Raw genomic sequence first — 21,203 nt, 5'->3', positions numbered from 1 at the left:
ATTCAAATTATAACTTTTTACCACTCCACCACTGCTTACATTTATGGCTGACTTTTGCTCCTCCTTATATAAAGTGTTGTACAATCTGTGCAAATCGAGTGTGGTCTATCACTGTCCTATATAGTTTTCGGCTCGAATTCATTTGTTCATGCTGAGCGAGAATAGTACGCAAAGTTCTGGACAAAAATGCAATTACAGCTATATTTTATCTATTTGGTATAGATTAATTATATTACACATATGTAAGGATGCACGTATTTTTTAAAGTTTCCTTCAATGTTCCAACTTCTCCCATGCCTTGATATTTTTCAGAACACCACTCCGTTTAATTCCATTGTGCTGCAATTGTTGGTGATTATAATACTTAATGGACATCTATAATACATTTAATGGACATCTAGATTAGTACTGCCCGAAGGCAAATGGAATGGGTGCGTGTTTGCCCTAAGCTACTCGTGTTAACATTCAAATTTAAAGATATCAAAACTATCCATCCGACCGCAATATTTGATAAAGCAGATCGCAGCACACACAATAACAAAATGTTTTGGTTTTGCTCTCGATTTTGTGGACCTTGTGTAAAATCACATATTGAATTAATGTAAAACTACGCTGATGTGAACCTAATAATAGCCCTTGTGTAAATCTAGTGTTTCTTCCATATTTCTGTTATCTTTGATTAATTTTGAAATGGTCCCGACTAACATGAGAAACCTAGGGCGTGCCAGTTCTAAGTGCACGATGGGCTCTTTCAAAAAAAGTTAAGGTTATCAATTATGGATAAATTTCTAGGACTATTTAAGCAAAATTGCACATTGTGGTTACTATATTTTCTGGTTCTCTTTCGATCAATCAAATTTTAAACATTTAATCCAATAACAATCGTGGTAATATTTAAGTAATTTTAAAATGCAATTCAATACCATTACGAATGTAAAACTACACGTATATAATTAACAATAAGTTTCGTTCAGCCGACAAGCGCTAAATCCTCAAAAAATCAGTACAATTGGTATTATAAACTCTTCGTCTATGAACAAGGGTAATATGGTATTGGTTTTTTAAAAAATTATTGCTTTTTAATTTTGTTTCTTTTGTATTTTCATTTCTTTCATTGAAATATAACTAAATTAATCCAATTCCGGACAGATTCGAGCATTGAAATTTATCCCAACTCATGCTTACAAGAAAACAAAAACATAATAAACCAATTACAAATAATATGTTTATATTTAGACAAACTATATACAATGATTAATGGGGGAAATGACTAGCATAAATTAAAGCTAAAATTATACACAATATGTACAGTTGGGAATAATACCCCCGGTAGTTGTCGAGTCTGTTTTGTAACTTAGGCAATAGTTATGTTTAGGATATTGCATAGTCTATAGGAAACTTCTGGGATACACTTTGGATTACACTTTTAGCTTAGAGTACATGCAGATTCTCGCAGCTCTTGGACTTGGAGTCCCGAGTCCAGACGCGGCCCAACAGACCCTTAACTTTCAGGCTGGTGGATGTTCGTGAACCACGATATTTGCGAGGACTGCAAAGAAGAAGGAGAGGGGTACATGAGCATTACGGGCTAATTTTGATTTTGACGACCTGTCAGGAGCCGTGACTCACCTGCTTTGGGCACTGCCAGGGGGCGTGGCCACCGACTCCCCCAGCGGTCCCAGCGGGGTGCTGGCATTCAGGCATCCTGCATTCAGCGGTGAGCAAGCGCGCCGCTTTGACTTTCTAATCGAACGCTTCCGGAACAGATCCCTGTGCGAATAATATGCATTAGCAAGTTCAGTGAAATATAAGAGGTTCTCTTTACCCACCTGGACTTCTCGGGATTCTCCAGCTTGAGACGTATCTGTGACAACAGACCCACCAGCAGCTCGTCTACGTTGTGATTGATGCCCACCGATGTCTCGATGAATTTACAATCATAGGCGGTCGCCATGGCCTTGCCCTCTGCAAGAGAATAAAAATATACGATGGAGAGGTTAAGTGAAAATATGTGGAAATTATGGGCAAAGAGCATCGCAGTCAAGCTTAGTTGGCCGCCCATCACCCCAGTTAATCAAATCAAATGGTCTCGCTTAGTTAACTCTGTGTTGGCCATAAAAACCTCAACTTGGACTCGGATTTGTATCTAAACACGTTGGCGATTTTGTGTTGCCGGGCATCCATTCATCCCCTCCCATTCGTCACGTCGTGTCCACAGTTGTGTACACAAATCGTAAAATCTGAAGCATCAAAGTTCGCAGTGTGCGGAGGTACCTCATGCGTGTATCCCTCGTGGTGCAAATTTTATGACAGGCTCACATTTTTATTAACAATGTGACAAAAGTATATATTTGTATATATACTTTACTGTTCGTTTTATTACAGTTTAATAGGGGATGCAGCCTTTACTAGGCTTTAAGGACATAAGCTCTTAACCTTTCGACTTTCGATTGGAGCCGAAGCTGGATTCTAATTAAAAGTAAACAGAAGTTTCCAGCATTTACCCCAATTGAATAATTAGTGAGGCACTAGAATGGGGCAGACATCATTAAATATGCCAACAGTGGAAAGGTAAAAATGGAAAACGAGCAAAATGCATTAAAGTTTTAAAAGCTGTTTTGGATTCATGGAATGATAAAGCCAAATTTTATTCACTACATACGGTCCATCACTTTTTCAGACACTGCACATATTTTTCCCAATCACTGTGACAATCTATAGATTTATGAATATATCTTTGTGTGCTATGCGTACATTTCATTGTTGCCAGAGGCATACAAAATTCTATAAATACTTTATGAAATTAGGGCGCCGCATTAGGTGGACAGGAACTCACCACCCAAATTCAGGATTGTGCGTGGGCGGTGGAGGGGTGCGTCGTCGTCCTGTTTACAACAATAGGCTTATGGGCCTTAAACCTTGAGCGGAACACATGCCACACGGGACAAAATGTAATCAATTTTGCGCTGAAACAATTTCCCTGCCATTACTCTCAAAAAACTGGGAAAACCCTTCGCTCAGCCACCCAACCACCCACTAGAGCACCCATTTTCATAATAACAAACGTAATTTAACGGAAAATATTGAATTACTTAGATGAAAGCGCCAAAGTTACTTTGGTCTTAAAGGGAATCCGATATAAAAGTCAAGTGAAAGTACTTGAGTAGACAAAAAGCCCCCGAAATTGGCGACCTTTAAATGGGGGAAAAGCCCGGCTATCTGCCCCACTTGAGACTCCGGCTGTTTGCGTAGGCGAACCGCCGGATGACTTCCGCTTGGGCAAACACTTCACCTGGCAGACCCAAACTATATCGCTGCCTATTTATAAAAAGATCCAATCGAGCACAATTTCGAGTGTTAATGATGGGAGATTTCCGCCGAACGTGGACAACGATTTTGTGGTATGCTTACCTTCTGAGGTGACCAGGCGACTCCTGGCCAAGTCCGCCTTGTTCGAAACGAGGATGACGGCCTTCTGGGCGATGTTCTGATTGGTCCAGAGCACCTGCAGCACCTGCTCCGCCACGCTGAAGCTGCTCCTGTCCGCGGCCGAATAGATGACGCAGTAACCGTGGGGATCATAGTTGGTCAGGCACTCATCCGGCTGTGAATGGAGGAGCATGTAGGTGACACCGAGGTGACATTGAGTGAGGTTGAGAGCTGGGCCACAGTGTGGGCTAGTTGATGGCCGTGCATGCTAATGGCATTATGAAATGTCACAGATAAAGTGCAGGGTGCCGGACGGATGAGCAGGTATATATAATAGCACTGGTCACAATAATAGCAACAAGGCCCCGAAGGCCACATAATGGATATTTTAAAAGCATCTATGCACTGTTTAAAAACCCATTTATTTTAAGTGGATCTAAGCACGCTTTAAAGTGTGCAATTCAGGTTTCAAAAATGTGTTTTTAAAACGAGTAATGCATTTTATGCATCCATTGAAATCATTTAAATATTTAACTATTTTTGATGGGGTTTGAGTAAAAATTCCTTACCAAAAATTCAGATACAAAACTGAGGTATACCAACAATAAGAATTAATTTTTTTATGTTTTAATATATAAAATGTTTCAAGAACATTTATTGGTTGTAACTAGAAAATTGCAATATAAACGTTAAAATATTTCTTCCATGATTGTGACCTTTCGTATGGGTTGTGTGCATTGAATGGTACTTACCGTCATTTCGGTGTATCCATGGTCGATGAATATCAGCTCGGACTCCTCGCCGCTGAGTAATACTGAAACGGCCTTCTCGCCGGACTCATCATCTGCACACATTGAAGGAGAAAGTCTAGGTTAGCACCAATGAATTATCATGTGCGCAAAAGCGTAAGCTTAAGTTCGATAACGTAAATGGCAAGCAATGAAATGATTTACAACATCAATTTTAGGAAGTGCAAAACCAAAGAGTTTGTGCATGTTTTTGTTGTGTGTGTGTGATGTGTTTGTCTACGAGTGTCGTTCTCTACATGCAAGTATTCGGGTATCCATTAGCCAAGAAGAATGAAAAGCCCGCCCCTAAATGTATGCTAGTGTATGGCAAATTAAATTGGCCCCCACAAGTATGCAATGCAATGGTCTAGTCGGGAAAACTCATTGGCAAAAGGGGTGAAAAGTGCTGCGAAAAGTGCCTGGGGTGACTTTGTTTGTGTGGGTGAGTGCTTTCTCAATTATTATTCATTTAATGCGTTCTCTGATTTTTTGTTTTAATTAAAAAGACGACAGAAGGGGCTGTGGCATTTATATGTTTGAATATATTATTTGTTTCCCGTCCCGAGTGGCAATCAATAATTGCAGCCACCATTCGAGGCCCGGCGCTTCTGACCAAATCATTAATTAAATTTCATTTGTTGTGTTTGTGATGTGGATAATCATTTCAATATCGTATGCCTGTCCTCAAGGCTGCCCATCTACTGGCCATAAATCAGAAGCGAAACAAAGGCCGCAATCATTTGACAATCGATTGGAGAGGTCTATGGGACTATATATTATATAGAGAGGCGTGGTGGTGTGTTTTTGGAGGTGGTGGTGTAGGTTCTAACTTCCGGGGCGTGAATCGAACTCAATTGGGAATCGCAGGGCTAATGCATTTGTGGACTAGGTGTTTAGCTAGTTTGTTGTTTGGTTAAGTTGTTTGGAAAGTTGAAAAGCGTTTCAATTATATGTATAGAGATATTTGGATAAATATTAAGGAGTAGCATAATTAACAAGGTTATTATTATTATTGTTCAGTTGCTAGTTGCTTTTACCGTCGGCGGCTTTTTCAATTAGAATGCGTATATCACAGTTGCCTAGATCTGATAACGATCACGATTTCGGTTTCAAATGCGATTTCGGTTTTCGGTTAAGTTGTTGTATGTACAAAGATGTTGTTGTTTATTCGGTTGTTGTTGTTGTTTTTCGAGTTTTGTAGGGTCAGTTTGAGACATTGAGTTGAATGATTGGTTGATATTCGGAATGGAGAGAAACAGAACAAATTATCATTTCTTTAAAAAACAGTATGATACAATTGCGGATTATAGTATGAGGTTTTGTGTGTTGGATAAGCATTTACACGGGGACCATTGGCTAAATATTTCTAGGGAACATGGAACTGGTCACAATCCAATAACCTTCCGTTATTGCATGAAAAATTTCCAAACAAACGACGAACGACAAATTAATCTGTTTAAAATTTTCCATTTGCTGCCAAGCTTTATTGTTTTATTAAAATTTTGGCCTGAGAGGAAATCTCAGCCAATAGAAATATTTATACGAATCTTTTCATTCACTCCCTGCCAGAAACTGAAACATTTTTCACTGGCCAATTCCATTCCTTCATAGATTCGCCAAAATTCAAAAACGAGGCGAATTTATTTTCATTGCAGCAGCGTTTGTTATGCTTTATGCCAATGTGTGTTGACCCATTGGGGGGGTCGGCAACAGCTATAGCTCGGCACACTCATAAAACGCCCAAAGCGAAGGAAACCAAACAGAAGGCAGCACTCAACGGAACAAAACAAAGCAGTACAACTGAAAAATATAAACTTTCCAAACACGGGATCATAAAAAGCCATGTGATACGGGGGCAAACAGACGGCACAGAGCAACAAAATCAAACCAATATAATAGCCAGTATAAGACAACATAATACAGCACACAGCTACAACATCAACTAGGAGAACGGAGGTAGTGCCAACAAATGAATCATGAAATAATATCAACTAAAGCCAAAGCACTCACTCACGACTAACAGACAGACACAGGATGACACAGGGGCGTTTTGCTATGCAGTGCATTCGGGGAGGGGATGGGCTAAGGCGGACTCTGGGGTTCTGGGCTTTCGGGATTCCGGGATCCCGGATGCAAGCACCTCCGGAAGGGGATTCAAACTCACCGATGCTCGTGTCGTAGGCGTGCAAGTACTCCGACGTCATGAACTGCGAGACCAGGGAACTCTTACCCACCGCCGGGCCACCCAGCATGAGGACTCTGGAGTAAGGGAAAAAATAGAGCAATAAGCCACTTTGTTTATTTAAGTGAGACATTTGAAATAATAATAAGCAAGATTCATATTTTAATGTTGATACTATGACCTTAGGTTTTCACCTTTCATTTTCAATGTTCTTCGCTTTAAAATACTTATGCAACCATCATTTGTTTACTTAAATTCATGTACAAATGTTTATTTATTTCACATTAACAAACATGTAAAAACCATACAATGAATGCGATTGGCTTACAACTTTATTGATAATGTTTGTAGTAACAAATGGGAAAACAGTCTATTCATAAATGAACGTAATTGTTTGTATATTTATATGTTTTTGTAGATTACTATAAATGACAATGAATTTTCTTTTGATGAGCAGTGGCCAACTGGATTATTCCATAAGAACAACAAGGTTTAAAACCGATAAATATAAATATTTGTTATTTACCCCTGCCTAAAATAAAACCATCCAAAACACTGACTCACCTGTAGGGACCGTTGCCGGGGTTGGATGTGCTGCTCTCCCTGCTGGAGGCCAGCGAGGTTCGAGCGGATACGGATGCGGGGGCGGACAGTTGCTGCTGGGCGGTCAGATGCTCGGTGCTGGAATTAGAACTGGCCACGCTGTTGTTGGAGCGACTGCGTCGGCTTTTGAGGGAGTCACCGCGGTTGACCACGCCCTTGCCCGTGATCGAGAAGTGGCGCAGCCTATAGTACTCCTCCTCCACCCCGGTATTCGGCATGGAAGCCACTCTAAAGTCGGGGGTAATATTCAAAATCTGTTAACTACGTGTTGGATAAGATACTTACCTGGATCTCTGCTGGGGCAGGCACAACTGATTCGGCCTTCCCGAGGCTCTGCTGCCGGGCATCTTGACCGACTGCGACCGGCTGTGATGTGGTGAGCCATATCTAAAAATGAAACAAGACGACATCGTTAGTACCAAAAGCTAAACTAGAAATTCGACTCCTCTGTGCATGTTCCTGTTGTGTCATCTCAGGAGATGAGGGGCAAACCAACTGAACAGCAGTCATAACAGAACTGCAGTTGACAGCACTTTAATGGACATCTAGATGTGCACATCTCACCCATCAACGCCGCCACCGACATCCTCTATGCTGGCTTCACCTGCCATGTCCTTGGACACTGTGAATGTCAAAAGACCAGAAAACATGTGGCCAGTGTCCTTGGGTCTTGAAGTAAGTTAACCACAAGGTAAAATGGTTAAATATTGATAATTACAATGCCCAATTACTGACAGGCTTCGGCAAACGCCAGAAAATTAATGAAAACTAATTCACTGCAAATAGGTTTGGGTGGTGCAATATTTAAAGTTGCAATATGTACAATCAAATGCAGGAACTGCGTCCACGAGCATGTCAAAAATGTTTATTTATGCATGGAATTTTACTAAAACAAAACAAAATTCGCCCCCAATCACGAGTTCGCATGGAAAACCAGCAACAGGTCGTATGAGTAATTTGAAAAGTTATGGGACCATCATGGTTTTTTTTCCATCTTCTTGCCACCCGAGTTTGTTACAATGCAAAACTGCTGGCAGGTGAAGGCTATAAAAGTGGTCCGCTGTTTTTTCTGTTTGCAACGTTTGGCCATTTAAAATTTGATTGCTTTGGTCCGAGCGTTTTTACGAGAGTCTTGAAAATCGATTGGCATTCAATCGGAAATTAAATCTCAGGCTGGTGGGCCATAAAACGTTATCGGTCAAAGGTCAGGGCGGTGCGGTGCGGAAACTGCATGGGAAGCGGACTCACTTACCGCATTTCAAAATCGCGCAGCTCCTCGATGGTGAGCGTATTGGTCACATCCAGCAGCTGCCTCATATTCTCGTCCCGCTTGTGTTGTTGTTGCTGCAGCTGCTGCTGCTGGTGATGATTGTGGACGTGGGTCTGTGGGTGGTGCGAGTGCAAGTGCGCCGGCGGATGAGCCAACTGCTGGGAATTGCGCTTTCGGGCCACCAGCTCCTTGCCCTGCTCCACGCTGATGAAGTCCCCCTCGTTCTTGATTAGCAGCGTCTCGACTGTATTGTCCAGACTTAACGAGGGCTAAAAAAGAAAGAAAAAAAAAAAAAAAAAAACGGAGAGGGTGAGCAAAGGGAAATGGTAAGTGTCGGAGGTATCGTTGATTGTTAACCGGATTGCAGCAATTTCAATTGAATCGCAACCACTCGACCAAGTACTCATGCCCCGATGACTTCATTCATTGCCTCCACGGCCTTATGAATTTGTAGCGCAAACCTTCGCAACCTTTCAAGGGTTTTCCATTGCAATTTGGAAAAGTTTTTGCTTTATCTACACCTTGAACAGGTGTTCTGACAGCCCGGGGAAAAGCCAGGAAAATGTCGTAAGCCTCTGCATTGCGTGTCTGCAATTGCAAATTCAAATACTCCCCGGCATTCGTGTCGAGGTGAATTTTCGCAAATTTATGTTTTGCCTTCGGTTAACTGGCCAAGGACTATTGACCAGAATTTTGCTAGCTAACAGCCATTAGAGCCTAATGATACCCCTAATAAGCTTCTGCTACAGGCTTATTTGACTGACGAAAATTGCCCTCAATTATTAACTACCTACGGCTTTTACCAAGCATAGCCATAGCCAGAATAATTACCGTTCATATAAAATTCAAATACAAATTAGAGGCTTAAATATGATGTGAAATTTGTGTAAAGTACCTAAACACCGCTTGAACAATTTAGCAAATGAGTGCTGTTTTATATGCAATTAGTCCATTTGTATTAAAATTATTATTTACTTTGAATTTCTTTTTAAGTAGAATTAATATGTTTATGTATTCCTTGTCTTTAGACATCTAAATCCTCAAACAAAAACAAATATTAAATTGTGTAACCAATCGCTAACACAAAAACAAGGCATAAATAAAGCGATATCAAAGTTCAGCTTTAAATTTGTCAGTCTGGGCGAAAACAAATAACTGCCGGCAACTTAAAATTATCAAGAATTTACGCAAGCAGAATTGCCTGGACTATAAATTACACAAACACTTGCAAAAGTCTACCTGAAAACACACACCCAAAGAACAAATGCTCAAATTAATTTGTGTATTTTATTGGCAGGCATGACAGTGGAGCAGAAAAAGGAAAAAGTTGGCTTGCGTTTCACTCAAGCGCTAATTAATAATGTGCGAATGTGTGTGTGATAGGTTCTAATGATTCCGGCCACAAAGCCGTCTCGATTTCACAACTTCACCTATTTGGGCGTTCCCACATTCGAATCAAGTAGTTTAAGTGGCCACCAGAGAAACTTTTTGGCTAATCCGACCCAGGGGAGCAATTCGATGGCGCTCAAACGGGGATGCGACACTTTCACTGATGACGAAACTCGCAAGAGAGTCTCCACCATCGAAAGCACAAGCAATGACGCGTTACACGCGGCGTATGAGTAATATTGCTTTGGACACGCTGCTATGACGTTGCTCTTTTTCATCTTAGCTGCCATTTCCCATTTTCCCCATTACACAAACGACGAAAATAGTTTCTCTTGCATCGCTTGGTGCTTGGTGCGTTGCTTCTTTTTTTGTCAGATTATTTTTAGCAGCATATTGCATTGGGGAAAAAAGTTGCCACATACACCCCAGAGTTCCCGAAAAAGCGAAGCAGAAGTGCGATATAGAACAGAACTTATACGGTAGCATTTGGAGAAAAGCGGTTGCTTCGTGTAATATTCATTGTATTTGTATTCTTCAGTTTTTTTTTTAGTTAAGTTCTTTACTTTAAAGACAGAAAGAATTTGACCTTTATTTAAAAGAAGCAGAAACATGCATTGAGCAGGTTTTGCCCATTACAATGTTTGGTTAGGCTAAGTGTGTGCTACAGTGTAATTTACCAAAATTGCAGGAACTGTCACAAACATTCTTGTACACAAAACTACTTTTGCACTATAAGTATTACTAAGTATTCATTCACACAATGAATTTAGCTTAGAAATGGTTGAAACTTTCATTGAAATCGGATAAACTCTGTTAAAATGAATTTGTCACTTTTGTTTAAAAATATTGGCTAAATTTTTATAAATTACTATGTGATGTTTATTAATCATAATACAAAAAATATGTTTGTTATATATGAAGCTGAAAGTTAAAACACTACCGCTGTCAAAGTGAAAAAAGGACTTTAGTTGTCGTTCGTGGGATGGTTCTAGTGTAAGGCTAATTTAATTTTTACTCTAGTTTAAGTTCAATGGGTAACCGCAAGTCACATTCACATTTTCGTCAATTTTTAATAAAGAACTTTCTCAGAGATTTCATGCTGGCTCTGGATAGTACTACGCAGCGCATTTCTGTATCCAAACGCATGAGAATTGACTATTAAAAAGCAAACCGACTCGAGGTGTTAGGAAAATTTATAGCACTCCCCGAAAAACAGGCAAATAAAATATAAGGAATTCGAATCGAGTGAAAGCGAGAAAAATCTTTCCCAAAAAAATAGGATTGTCAAAGACGAGGACTACGTGCAGAGTGGCAGGAATCAATGCGTGATTGGCAAGAATTAATCCACTTCGGCTGGCCAAGTGGAGAAAACGAGAAACAATAGAACAGATTGGAATGCAATTAGATTCCGTTTTGTTTATGGAAAATGCAAACTGCAAACAGATTCGAGCGCTGGCTCTATCTTAGCCGCATAAATTATAATTGATATTACAGGAGCTGCCAGCACTCATTTCACACCCGATCGATTTGCCTCAGCCCGAGTTCCCCTCCTGCAGTGTTGGCATCGTTTAAAAATACATTTAGTTTGCTAAATATGTATTCAAAATAATCTCGCACACCGCTCCGTGCGAGCGCCATGCATGCAAATCACTTTTCATGTTTTTGTTTCATTTTTACGCCGTTCTGTGTTCAATCGCCTGTGAAATCCGCCAAAAGAGCCAGCGGTCGGGGTGGCCATGTATTCTGACTATTTTCATGCGGCACGAATATTAAAAATAAAAAGCGTAATGGGAAAACTCAGAAAACCTGCTGGGGGGGGGCTGACCCAACGATTTGTTTTGGGGCGAAAGGGAAACATAACATTACTTGGAGGCAGCCACCGTTTAAATTGTGATATTCCAAACACAATAATTTTCTCACCACACACTTATCATGGGGTTGGGATGAAAATATCTGGCATTTGATGGACCGCTCTTCGCTGGAACAAAGTGAAACATCTCGGGCGATTTTTTCTGGTTAGGGGATTTTTCCTCAAATTGTTCACGCGTCTGACGGCTGAGCGGAAAAGTGCAAAGTGCAGCGTCTCAGGTTCAGGTAAATAACCTGCAGCAAACTATTCGCGTTGCTGGGAAATGTTTCCGCGAACGATTACTTTTGGTATGTGTGGCATATGCACAATAACAAGAGCAGAACGCTCACATATCTATATCTCCTTGTACGTGTTTATTTATAGCAAAGGTTTATTTATGGCTCCGATGCAGAATGTGTAGATGCAGCTGTAGCTGCAGCAAATGCAGCAGTAGCCTTCGCCAAACCGAATGGGGTCAATGAATTCGCCATCAAAGGCGGATCATAGGATGGCAGCTCAGGAAACTGGTCCCAGGTGCGTGGGCAGCTAATAAATCAACTAATTAATGTCACTTTATAAGGCAATTGGCCTCGGGCAGGACGGCAGAACGTCAGAACGACCTACTGAAGCTGTCCAGAGACATAGTGCCCTCAAAAAAAAAAAGGAACGCAGCAGGGAGTGAATTAAGTAGCCGGCCCGTTGGCAATTATCAAGTATACGCAACGTCCCGCTGGGAGGAAAGTTCAGGTCAGGTTATTAGCGGGTTCAAATCGCTGTGCTAAGGTTGAGGTGAACCTAATCGAGTCCCTGACCACAACCCTAGACGCTGAACTCCGGCGAGTGTTTAGCCATTCCCGCGATATAATTAGCCACGTTGTATTTTGCGGCCCTGGCAGAGTCAATAACCGTTTTGGCCATTTATCATTTATCAATGATCGGCAAGTTCTGCCATTTTTCGCCAACTAAAAGAGTGAATGGCCGCGGCGCTAAGTAAAAGTGCCAAGAAATGTTTGGGGAAACTGACCTTTGAAGGTTGAGGCGTCGAAATAATGGCCAATAAATGTGTGTATTTCGGTGATACAAATAATGGCTAATTAGTATTTCGAGTCTTTAGCTCGTGTTTTCCTTTGATTGCGGTAATTATGTTGCACAGTTAAGCAGATTCACCGTTTAAGGGACTGTGGAAAAACTAGGCAAGGACACTCACACACACAATGGCATCTAGTGTGCCGGATGAACCTTAAGCGTTTTTGCCAAGGCAAACAAGGCAAATGCATTCTCTCACACATTTGCCTGCAATCAAAGGAAACCATTCGACCACTCAATGTAAAATCAATAGGAAACAGCCGACAATGGGAAAAACTGGAAACATGTTTGCGTTTCTGTCGATGTTTACTTTGAAGGTGGAATTGGCATAATGGGGAAGTGCTGGGAGCAGGGGGCAGGAGGGCTAATTCAACCTCCAAACGCCACCACCCGCCACCCACAAGGCTGCACTCGCAACGAAGTGCGTGCCTGCTAATAATTCGCCAAAGAAGCGACCAAGGTGAGTGGTTACAAGGGGAAAAATGGTAGATAAATCGCCAGGTATCGCTGGGACGCTTGCAATTTATGTAGATTTATACGTCTCGATTCGCACACACGCGCACCCTAAGACCAAAACTTATGGGGGCAATCGATCTGCGCGAGAAACAATTACATTTTACACCTGATTGAAGGTTGGGGCACTAAATAAAGGAGGATGCTCCCGCTTGGTTCTTTGGAAAATCTCTGCTCCGGACGTCATTTCTTTGGGCTTGTTATGGATGGAAATTCACTTATATTTTCCTCCCTCTGTGTACTATATACATGTATGGACTGTTGTTATTTGTTCACCAGGAAATGCCTTCGCGCCGAACATCTATAATCTATGCGAATCTGAATATGTATCTGAATACATACATATATGCATTTCTCCACCTCACCCAGCAATTATCTCTTTATGCATCATGGGCAAAAGTTCGAAGAATGAAATGCTAACTCACTGCCGATTACAATGAAATCGTTAAATATACTCGACCAGCATCTATAGCAATATCTATATCTATATCTGTGTTTGGGTCTATGACAAGTCCCCGCCCCTTTCGCCCCTTTTGTTTTGCTGCGGCGGCCTTTGCTTTTATGTTTTTATGATCCGATTCGAGCAAGTAAATAAATAAGTTGAAAACAACCTGCGATCTGGCACTGGACCGATGCTTGGACTCTATAAACTGGGCAACTGGGTCCCTCGCATCGCTCTCTGTTGTGGTAGTTTATTTTGACAGCTGTCATCTGGGAGATGCACGGAATAATAATAAAGAATACCCCCATATTTCGCTGTCAGTTGCAACATTTTAATTATTTACGACAAATTCATTGTGGGTCAGAAACTCATTCACTGAAGCGGCGACTGTGGCGCAATATTCAGAGCCATAAGTGGGTGTTCTCCCGATAACAAGTTACCCGAATTCCGATCTAGGCCGGAATTAATCCATAACCACTATCTCGGACACAAGCAGAGCGGAGCGGTGCGGAGCGGAGTGAAGTGCAAATTTATGGCCAAATTGACGTCACAGTTAGTCGATAAATCTCGCATATCGGTTGTTCGATGGATCAAGGCATCAACTTGATATCTATTCCAACTATGTAGGCTTATTCATGCCCCCGGCTGGTTGTTGGCTCATTAGCAAAATCAATCAAGCGCACGGGACAGGGATTTGTGGGATTTGTCGTCCATGGCAAAGGGACAATAGTTGTGAGATTTGTGGGATGTATCCCCAGTCGAATGGGGCTATAGTTACCTCCTTGTATCGCTTTGAAAGACTGCGGCAGATGCGCTTGTAGAAGGGCGCCATGATTAACTGCTTCACCGGATTTATAGACTTCGAAAATGAATTTAGTATGTGTCAATTGAATGGATATGGTTTCTTTATTGTGTCTTTCTATATGTTCTTAAGTCACCGCGTTTACATAGCGACCACTAACAGGTTGGCACTTGATAACACGATCTGTAGTTAACGGTACTTGAGTTCGTATCTGATGAATTCTTCGCGATTCCGTATGTCAATTGGCGATGCTTTGCTTTCGGATTGCTCTCTTTAACTGACGAGATCGGCATTGCGCGCCCCTTTTTATTAGCTGTGAAAATCGACCGCGAGCAAGAGAAAGAGAGAGCGAAATGCGGGAGTGGGTGTGTGAGCGGAAAGAGAACAGACAAAGCGGAAAAGCGAGAGGCACGGTGCAGAGAGCAGGATTGGACCCCCACAAGGGAGCAAATCTTAGCTGGAGTGTTGGACAAAGAGAGCATCCGTTATCTGGGTACATGCCCCCACAAATGTGTGCTCTCGGAAGACATTATCAATAGAACCTGCCCATAAATCAATGAGAACTCTTTATCTTTACAACTGGCGATTTCTAGGAAAATGGTGTTACACATCCAGGTGTTATAGTCCTTAAATAAAGAATCCAATAGATTGTAAATGAAATGCAATTGATCATTTCAATTTTGAAGGAAAAACAGCGCAGCACTATTCGAATAAATTTTTAACTGTGCGTACAAATTTAGGTGAAAAATAGATCAAGGAAAAAAATTTAACTTGATTTCAGAATATTTTTTAACTGTTGAATTTAGTCGTAAGTTGCCAGTAATGATTTTGATTGGCCAATAAAAAAATATTTAGTTAGTTAAGTAAGAATAAAATAATTTTAATTATAACTAAAGAACATATATGTGATATTTGGGAATATTTAACCCCTAACTGAACTCACCTGCTGGACGACGATGGTGGCACGTGGCTGTTTGCAGACGGCGGCCGCCTCCAGCGGATTGGCGGTCACGTTGATGGGCCCGCTCCCACTGCCACCGCCTGTCCCGTTCCGGTCCTCCGTCTGGATGTAGAAGTGCTCCTCCTTCTGCTGCTGCTGCTGCTGCCGCTGCTTGCTCTTGAAGGATCTGCGGCGAGCGGAGTCCGTGGGACTGACGGCTGACTCACTGCCCGGACTGGGCATCATGTGGTGCAGATTCAACAGGGAACCGGACACCGATCCGGATGAAGAGCCGTGCTTGGGCGGAATCTGCTCGAATTTGCTGGCTATGTCCTCGAACTTGTTCAGCTCGGCGTAGGAGTGATCGCTGGGCGAGGAGGAGGACTTGGCCTGGGGATAGAAGGCATCCGACTGCGGCACATACTGCTGGTTCTCCCGGATGGTCGTATGGATCACCGAGTCCGGCCGGATGCGCTTTGAGTTCTTACGCGAGGGCGGGCGATCCCGATCCCGCTCCCAGTCCCGCTGCTCCTGGAAGTGTTGCTGCAGCTGCTCTTGGTGGCTCAGCCGCGAGTACTGCTGGAAAATGTCTGCTCCGGATTTCCTCTCATAAACGGAACAGTTTTCCGCCTCCGAATCGCTGCTGTTACTGGCCGTCGTGGAACTCGGTGCAAAGCACTCCCTCTGGATGCGTTCGTAGTCCAAAGCCTCCCGGTCGAAGGGGAACATGGTTCCGGGTCCGGTGGCTTCTCTCAAGCAGCGTTCACTGCTTCCGCTCGACGAACTGGAAGAGTACTTCCGCTGCTGCGAGGATGGTGAGAGCTGATGGGGTGGAATATTCTGCGTTTGCCGATGTTTTTGCTTGCCGGAGCTCCCAAAGAAATTGGCCTCCTTCATTGTGGGCGGCGCCGAGCTGACCTTGGCTATGGCGCCCGTGGAGGCGATGGGCGTGCTCCGGCGCTTCTCCCGCTTCGGGCTCGCCCGGCGACTGTGCGACGGCGAAACGCTGGGCGAGATGTGATTGGGGTCCCGCTCCCGGGGTCGCAGCTTCTTGCTGCGATTTCCGACGCTCTCGCCGCTGCGCTCGTCATCCTCCTCGTCGCCCTCGCTGGCGGCCACCATGCCATTGCCCCCAACCCCGGTTCCAGGTCCTCCTCCTCCTCCTGCTCCAGATCCTGCCGCTCCCATGACCACCCCCGCGTCCTTTCCCATCTCATTACCATAGCTCTTGAAGGGAAAGTGGCTGGCGGACTTCTCGCTGCTGCGCGCCGACTTCGGTGACTGCGGGGGATCGAAGGTGAAGTGCTCTCGGGCTCGAGTGGGCGGTGGAGCCGTGCTGGGCTCCCGCTCCCTCCGCTCCCGCCGTTCCTCCCGATGGCTGCCCGGCGAGTGACCGCCCGCCGTGTGGCGCCGCTGCGAGGAGAGCAGTGGAGTGGTGGAAGACGGCTCGCCGTTCAGGATGGATAAACAGGACTCCTGGCTCTGCAACGCAAAAGGGTGAAATAAAAGAAAATATAGTAACAATTTATGGGTTGCACCATAAGGCTAATGTTTTCCTCAAATAATAAATAAATAAATAACAAAACTAATTGCAGCTTTAAGCATAGCTCTGCAAGGAAAAGGAGTAAAGTGTTGGAAATTGTAGTTGCACCATTAGTTTTATATATTGCCTTAAGGGGAAATTCACGTCGAAAGCGGGAAAAAATTTGATTTATTTGCTTAGTAGTTATCCTTATTCACAGGATGTCTGTTTCTAACATTCAAAAGCTTAAATAAACATTCAAACAATGTAAAAATAGACGAATCTAGCTAGTCCTATCATACTCGTGGTCACTCCCCAGTGAGTGCAAAAAAAACCTTTATTATTGCATGCAACTTTTTGTTCGTTTTATTTAGAAAACTTTTTAATTGCGCTATTGAAGAAGGTCAGTAGTCTGTTTATATAAATACAAAAGTTAAACAAAGAATTAATTTTACTTTAACTATATTTTGGGATTTTAGAAAACGTTAAGTTTCCTTTTATTTAACTATACATATATATATAAATGTTATTTAAATCAAATATATATTTTGGAAGTCGTTTTTGGCTTTTATTCATTACCATAACAACCCAAGTTGTGACAAGGGCCTTATTTTTTATTTACAGTTTGGAGGTACTTGAAGCAGAACGAAAACCATGGCCATGGCCATAAGAATAAGGAGGATTTGGGGCTTTGAAAAGCAATAAAGCCCCATTTCAAGCTCTCTTCAGCAAATTCAGAGGACAATGCGAATTGTCAATAATCACATGATTCAGTGTCGGACGTGATTGCTGGCCAAGCGGATTTAATCCGGATTTTAGTTTCGTTTCGTACCTCGACGCTGTCCTGCAGATTCATGTCGGGCTTGGGCGGATACCTCGAACAGCTCGTTAGTTCCAGCTCAGTGGCTCCGCGTCCATTGGCACCTCCGCCTCCGCCTCCTACTCCTCCCCCACATATGCCTCCGAATCCCTCGTGCTCCGAATCGATGTGGACGGCGGTGAGGAGCGGCTCCTCCAGCGAACTGAAAAGCGGCTCGCTGGGACCCGAGTTGTCACCTGAAGGAGCAACGAAACAAGGAATAGCAGAAAGTGCGGGCCAGATTGATTAGTTGATTAATTAATGCGGCTCCGCGAGCACATCAATCAAGCAATCAATTCTTACCCAGGTCCAGGGAGTCGCACGTCTCGGAGGTATCCGTGTGGGTCACATTCGTGATGAGCGTGCAGGCCGAGTCCGTGGACGTATTGATGGTGGTGTCCGGAATAGAAGCCGACGAGGTTCCCATGACCACCAGCTGCAAAAAAAGACATTATTAATTAAGATCTGTCTATTTGGGCAAGAGAAATGACCGCCTTAAAAATACATTTTAAGTACTTAAGTGCTCTTAAAATCAATTATATAGGGCTAAAACAGATTGTAATTTGCTAATTCTGTTAACTACAATTGTTACAAAAGAAATCAGAACTGACAATAGCCAGAGCAATAACCAACAAAAAATTAAAAGAACAAAGAGATTAACCCAAAAATTAAATATTTGAAATTTAAATTATTGACACTCTTCAAAGTAAATTTTCTTTAATATCAAAAGAAATGTTACTACTAAGATTAAACAAAATGTTTAAAGATTAAGATAGTTCCAATACTTGAACTTTCCGTACAAAAACTCCTTTAAGCTAAGCTAGGTAAAATCAACTCTATAACTCAAAGACTAGTTTGAGTTTTAAAAGGTGGACTGCATTTTTATTTCAAATAAATTACATTATACATTTACTTACCTTCGGCACTCCACCTGCGGTCGTCATATTGTGCATGGGTCCAGCCACGGAGTTGTGATAGGCACTGGACACTGGATTTAAGGGTAGTCCGTTCAGAGGAGTCGCAGAAGTTGTGGAGGCGTTGATTTTGTTCTTGATGCTTCGTCCGCTTTTAAAGTAGAGCCTTCGGAGAGCTGTGGCTGCGGATGAGCCAGACGTACTGAAGCCGTCGTTATCAGACCCACTGGAGTTGCTGCCACCGGAGAAGACACTGGAACCATTAAGTTGGGCAGCAGCCCTAGTTGCCGTAGGAGTGGATGGCTTCGATCTCGATACATTGCCGGGTAGAGACGAGGCATTCGAAAGCCTTCTGGCACCGGGATGCGGAGACTGCGACTGGGATTGGGATGCGGTCTGTGGTTGGGCAGGTGAAGCGGATCGAGGAGCGGGCGGTGACTTGTCGCTTCTGCTGCCCGATGGTTGACCCAAAGCCAAGGCCATCATCGCCGCCGATCGGGTGCTCATATATCCAGCCGGTGGCTTTGACTTTCCGGAGTTGGAGTTGGTTCGGTTGCTGCTATTGTTGTTGTGGTTACCCTGAGCGGCATGAGCAAGAGATGCCGTCATGGCTGCGGGATATGAAAAGCCAAAAACCAAAGAAAAGTCGTTTATTTACATTCAAACACAGTTGCGGTTTCCTGTGGCTCTTTGGAGCCTGCGGTTTTTAATTATGGTTGCTTAGAATAGGGTAGTTTCACAACAAAAAAGTTACTTTCTAAAAATTGTTGGCATTTACTGTATGAACTCATCACCGACAAGTGTACAAAAGTGGCCTAAAATATCCGGAATCAAACACCTTTAATGCAGTTTTCTCATTTTGTGGTGGTCGCTCTTACTATGAATTCTATGAATAAATGCTGGTGTATGTATATAAACCCAAAGCTTTTTGTGAGAATTTTAAATTATTGATAAATAAAGTTGATCAATTTTCAATTAAAACTAATACCAAGAATTGTTTGCATGAGTTGAAAATGCAATTTCTTCTGTATTCAGTGAAAACTAATACTAAGAATTCTTCAAATATTGCTATGACATGCAGTTGAAAGGCAACCGACCCGCTTGATTTTGCCAGAAGCATGCCACTCCACCTCCTGACCAAAATCGGTGGTCTCCTGCTAAATCAACAAATAAAATCGATGGACTATAGCGTGACACGGGCACCTCACATGTTGCGCCATTAAGTGACTCAACCCCAAGAGGGGATAACTGGCGGGTAGCTTTTCCCTGGCGGAGAGTGGCATGTCCCCGGGGATTTTCCCTAACCGCAAATGCGGAGTGGGTAAGAGATTTTCGCACGTAAACAGGGCAAACTTTTCGTGGAAAAACAAAGCACACAATCAAACAGCGCTGAGATAATAATCATCAAATAATCGAATTCCATTCCACAATTAATTGTGTGGACGACAGAATGTCCCGGTCTTCTGGCCGTCTGCCCGCCCACCCACTCCCCTAATTGTGATTGTTTATCCAAGCGCACTCAAAGAGATTCCCCATAAGGTTGCCCCGTGCCCAGTTAGTCCACACGATGGGGGACAGTCGACGGAGGTCAGGGAACCCGAGGCGCAAAAAAGAGGTCGACTCCGACGAAGACTGTGGCCCAGAATTCGCGCAAAGTTTGACAGGGCCGGAAATTATACGGGCAGGGCCATTTGCATGTTTCCATTGTACATTATTTACACAAATGTCGCGAAAACTGTGTCAACTATCAGCCATCAGGCCACAAATCTTAATCTACACAAAAAAAAATCTGTTTGAGCTTAAGAAATTGTTCTCGAATTCGGAAATAATGTTAAAAAATAAATATAATTTGGAAATAAAACTATTTTAAAAACAGAAAAGAAAACTCATGAAAATATGTTCTTATAAATTCCATATTACTCTATTACAAAAAGAGTTCTCCAAAATAATTATATAATTTGAACTTATACCTTGCAAAGGAAAAGTAAGCTGTTTTGCATTTATACATATACTAACTTTAAGAAGTGCAAGTGGTTTGTTGAAAATAATTTTTCAAATTATTTACGATGTTAAACATTTCAAATATAGTTTGTGCTTTCGTCTTCCAAAAAGACACAATTTTTTTTCAAATACAAACATAACTTTTTAAAATAAAAACATTTATGTTATTATTATAACAAAAATTAAGAATTTTTTAGCTATAGTTAATCAAAATTAAAGCTATTCGAGTTTTATAAGAGCAATGTGATTCTTGACCTTGCCCTTTGTATTTTAAAGAATGTTATTGAAAGAAAATAATTTAAATAGTTATACCTCTGACTCCTCGGCTCCTGGTCGCCGTTGATCCTCCTGCTCCTGGTGCGGTGGTGCTGCAGGCGGTGCTACTGGCGGTGGTGCTGGCGGAAGAGGCGGCGGCGGTGCAGGGGGAGGCTGAGACGGGCGGTGATGTTATAGGCCTCGCGAGGGCGGCGTGGGGCGTTGGGCTGCTGGTGTCGCGGAAGATGGGGGAGCCGGGGACATAGCGGTCGGGCTGCAAACAAGAAAAAGTGAAGTGTTTTTCATTAATTACAGCTCAAATATAGTTGCATTCTCGTGTTGTTGATACCGATAAGGTA

General features: G+C 42.7%; 1 protein-coding gene across 2 annotated transcripts in view; it reads right to left on the bottom strand.

Moving 5' to 3' along the window:
- Positions 1 to 1,211: 1,211 nt before the first annotated feature.
- LOC108145442 overlaps positions 1,212 to 21,203 on the bottom strand; it is a 37,078-nt gene continuing 17,086 nt past the window's right edge. Inside the window, exons 2-15 of one of the 2 annotated variants that reach the window (XM_017270870.2) lie at positions 20,902 to 21,118; positions 18,592 to 19,199; positions 17,978 to 18,110; positions 17,648 to 17,871; positions 15,297 to 16,775; positions 8,255 to 8,541; positions 7,288 to 7,389; positions 6,964 to 7,230; positions 6,382 to 6,476; positions 4,182 to 4,273; positions 3,412 to 3,604; positions 1,830 to 1,965; positions 1,630 to 1,770; positions 1,212 to 1,549 (exon numbers count right to left, since the gene is read on the bottom strand). In XM_017270870.2, coding sequence (XP_017126359.1) covers positions 1,432 to 1,549; positions 1,630 to 1,770; positions 1,830 to 1,965; positions 3,412 to 3,604; positions 4,182 to 4,273; positions 6,382 to 6,476; positions 6,964 to 7,230; positions 7,288 to 7,389; positions 8,255 to 8,541; positions 15,297 to 16,775; positions 17,648 to 17,871; positions 17,978 to 18,110; positions 18,592 to 19,199; positions 20,902 to 21,118 — 4,092 coding nt within the window. In that variant the 3' untranslated portion in view covers positions 1,212 to 1,431. Of the gene's footprint in view, positions 1,550 to 1,629; positions 1,771 to 1,829; positions 1,966 to 3,411; positions 3,605 to 4,181; positions 4,274 to 6,381; positions 6,477 to 6,963; positions 7,231 to 7,287; positions 7,390 to 8,254; positions 8,542 to 14,329; positions 14,640 to 15,296; positions 16,776 to 17,647; positions 17,872 to 17,977; positions 18,111 to 18,591; positions 19,200 to 20,901; positions 21,119 to 21,203 lie in introns of those variants that run through there. The other variant, XM_017270871.2, reaches the window with a different exon arrangement.

This window comes from Drosophila elegans, unplaced genomic scaffold, assembly GCF_018152505.1.
Source record: "Drosophila elegans isolate 14027-0461.03 unplaced genomic scaffold, ASM1815250v1 contig_520, whole genome shotgun sequence".
Classification (NCBI taxonomy): Eukaryota; Metazoa; Arthropoda; class Insecta; order Diptera; family Drosophilidae; genus Drosophila; species Drosophila elegans.
This window is presented reverse-complemented; position numbering and strand designations above follow the sequence as displayed.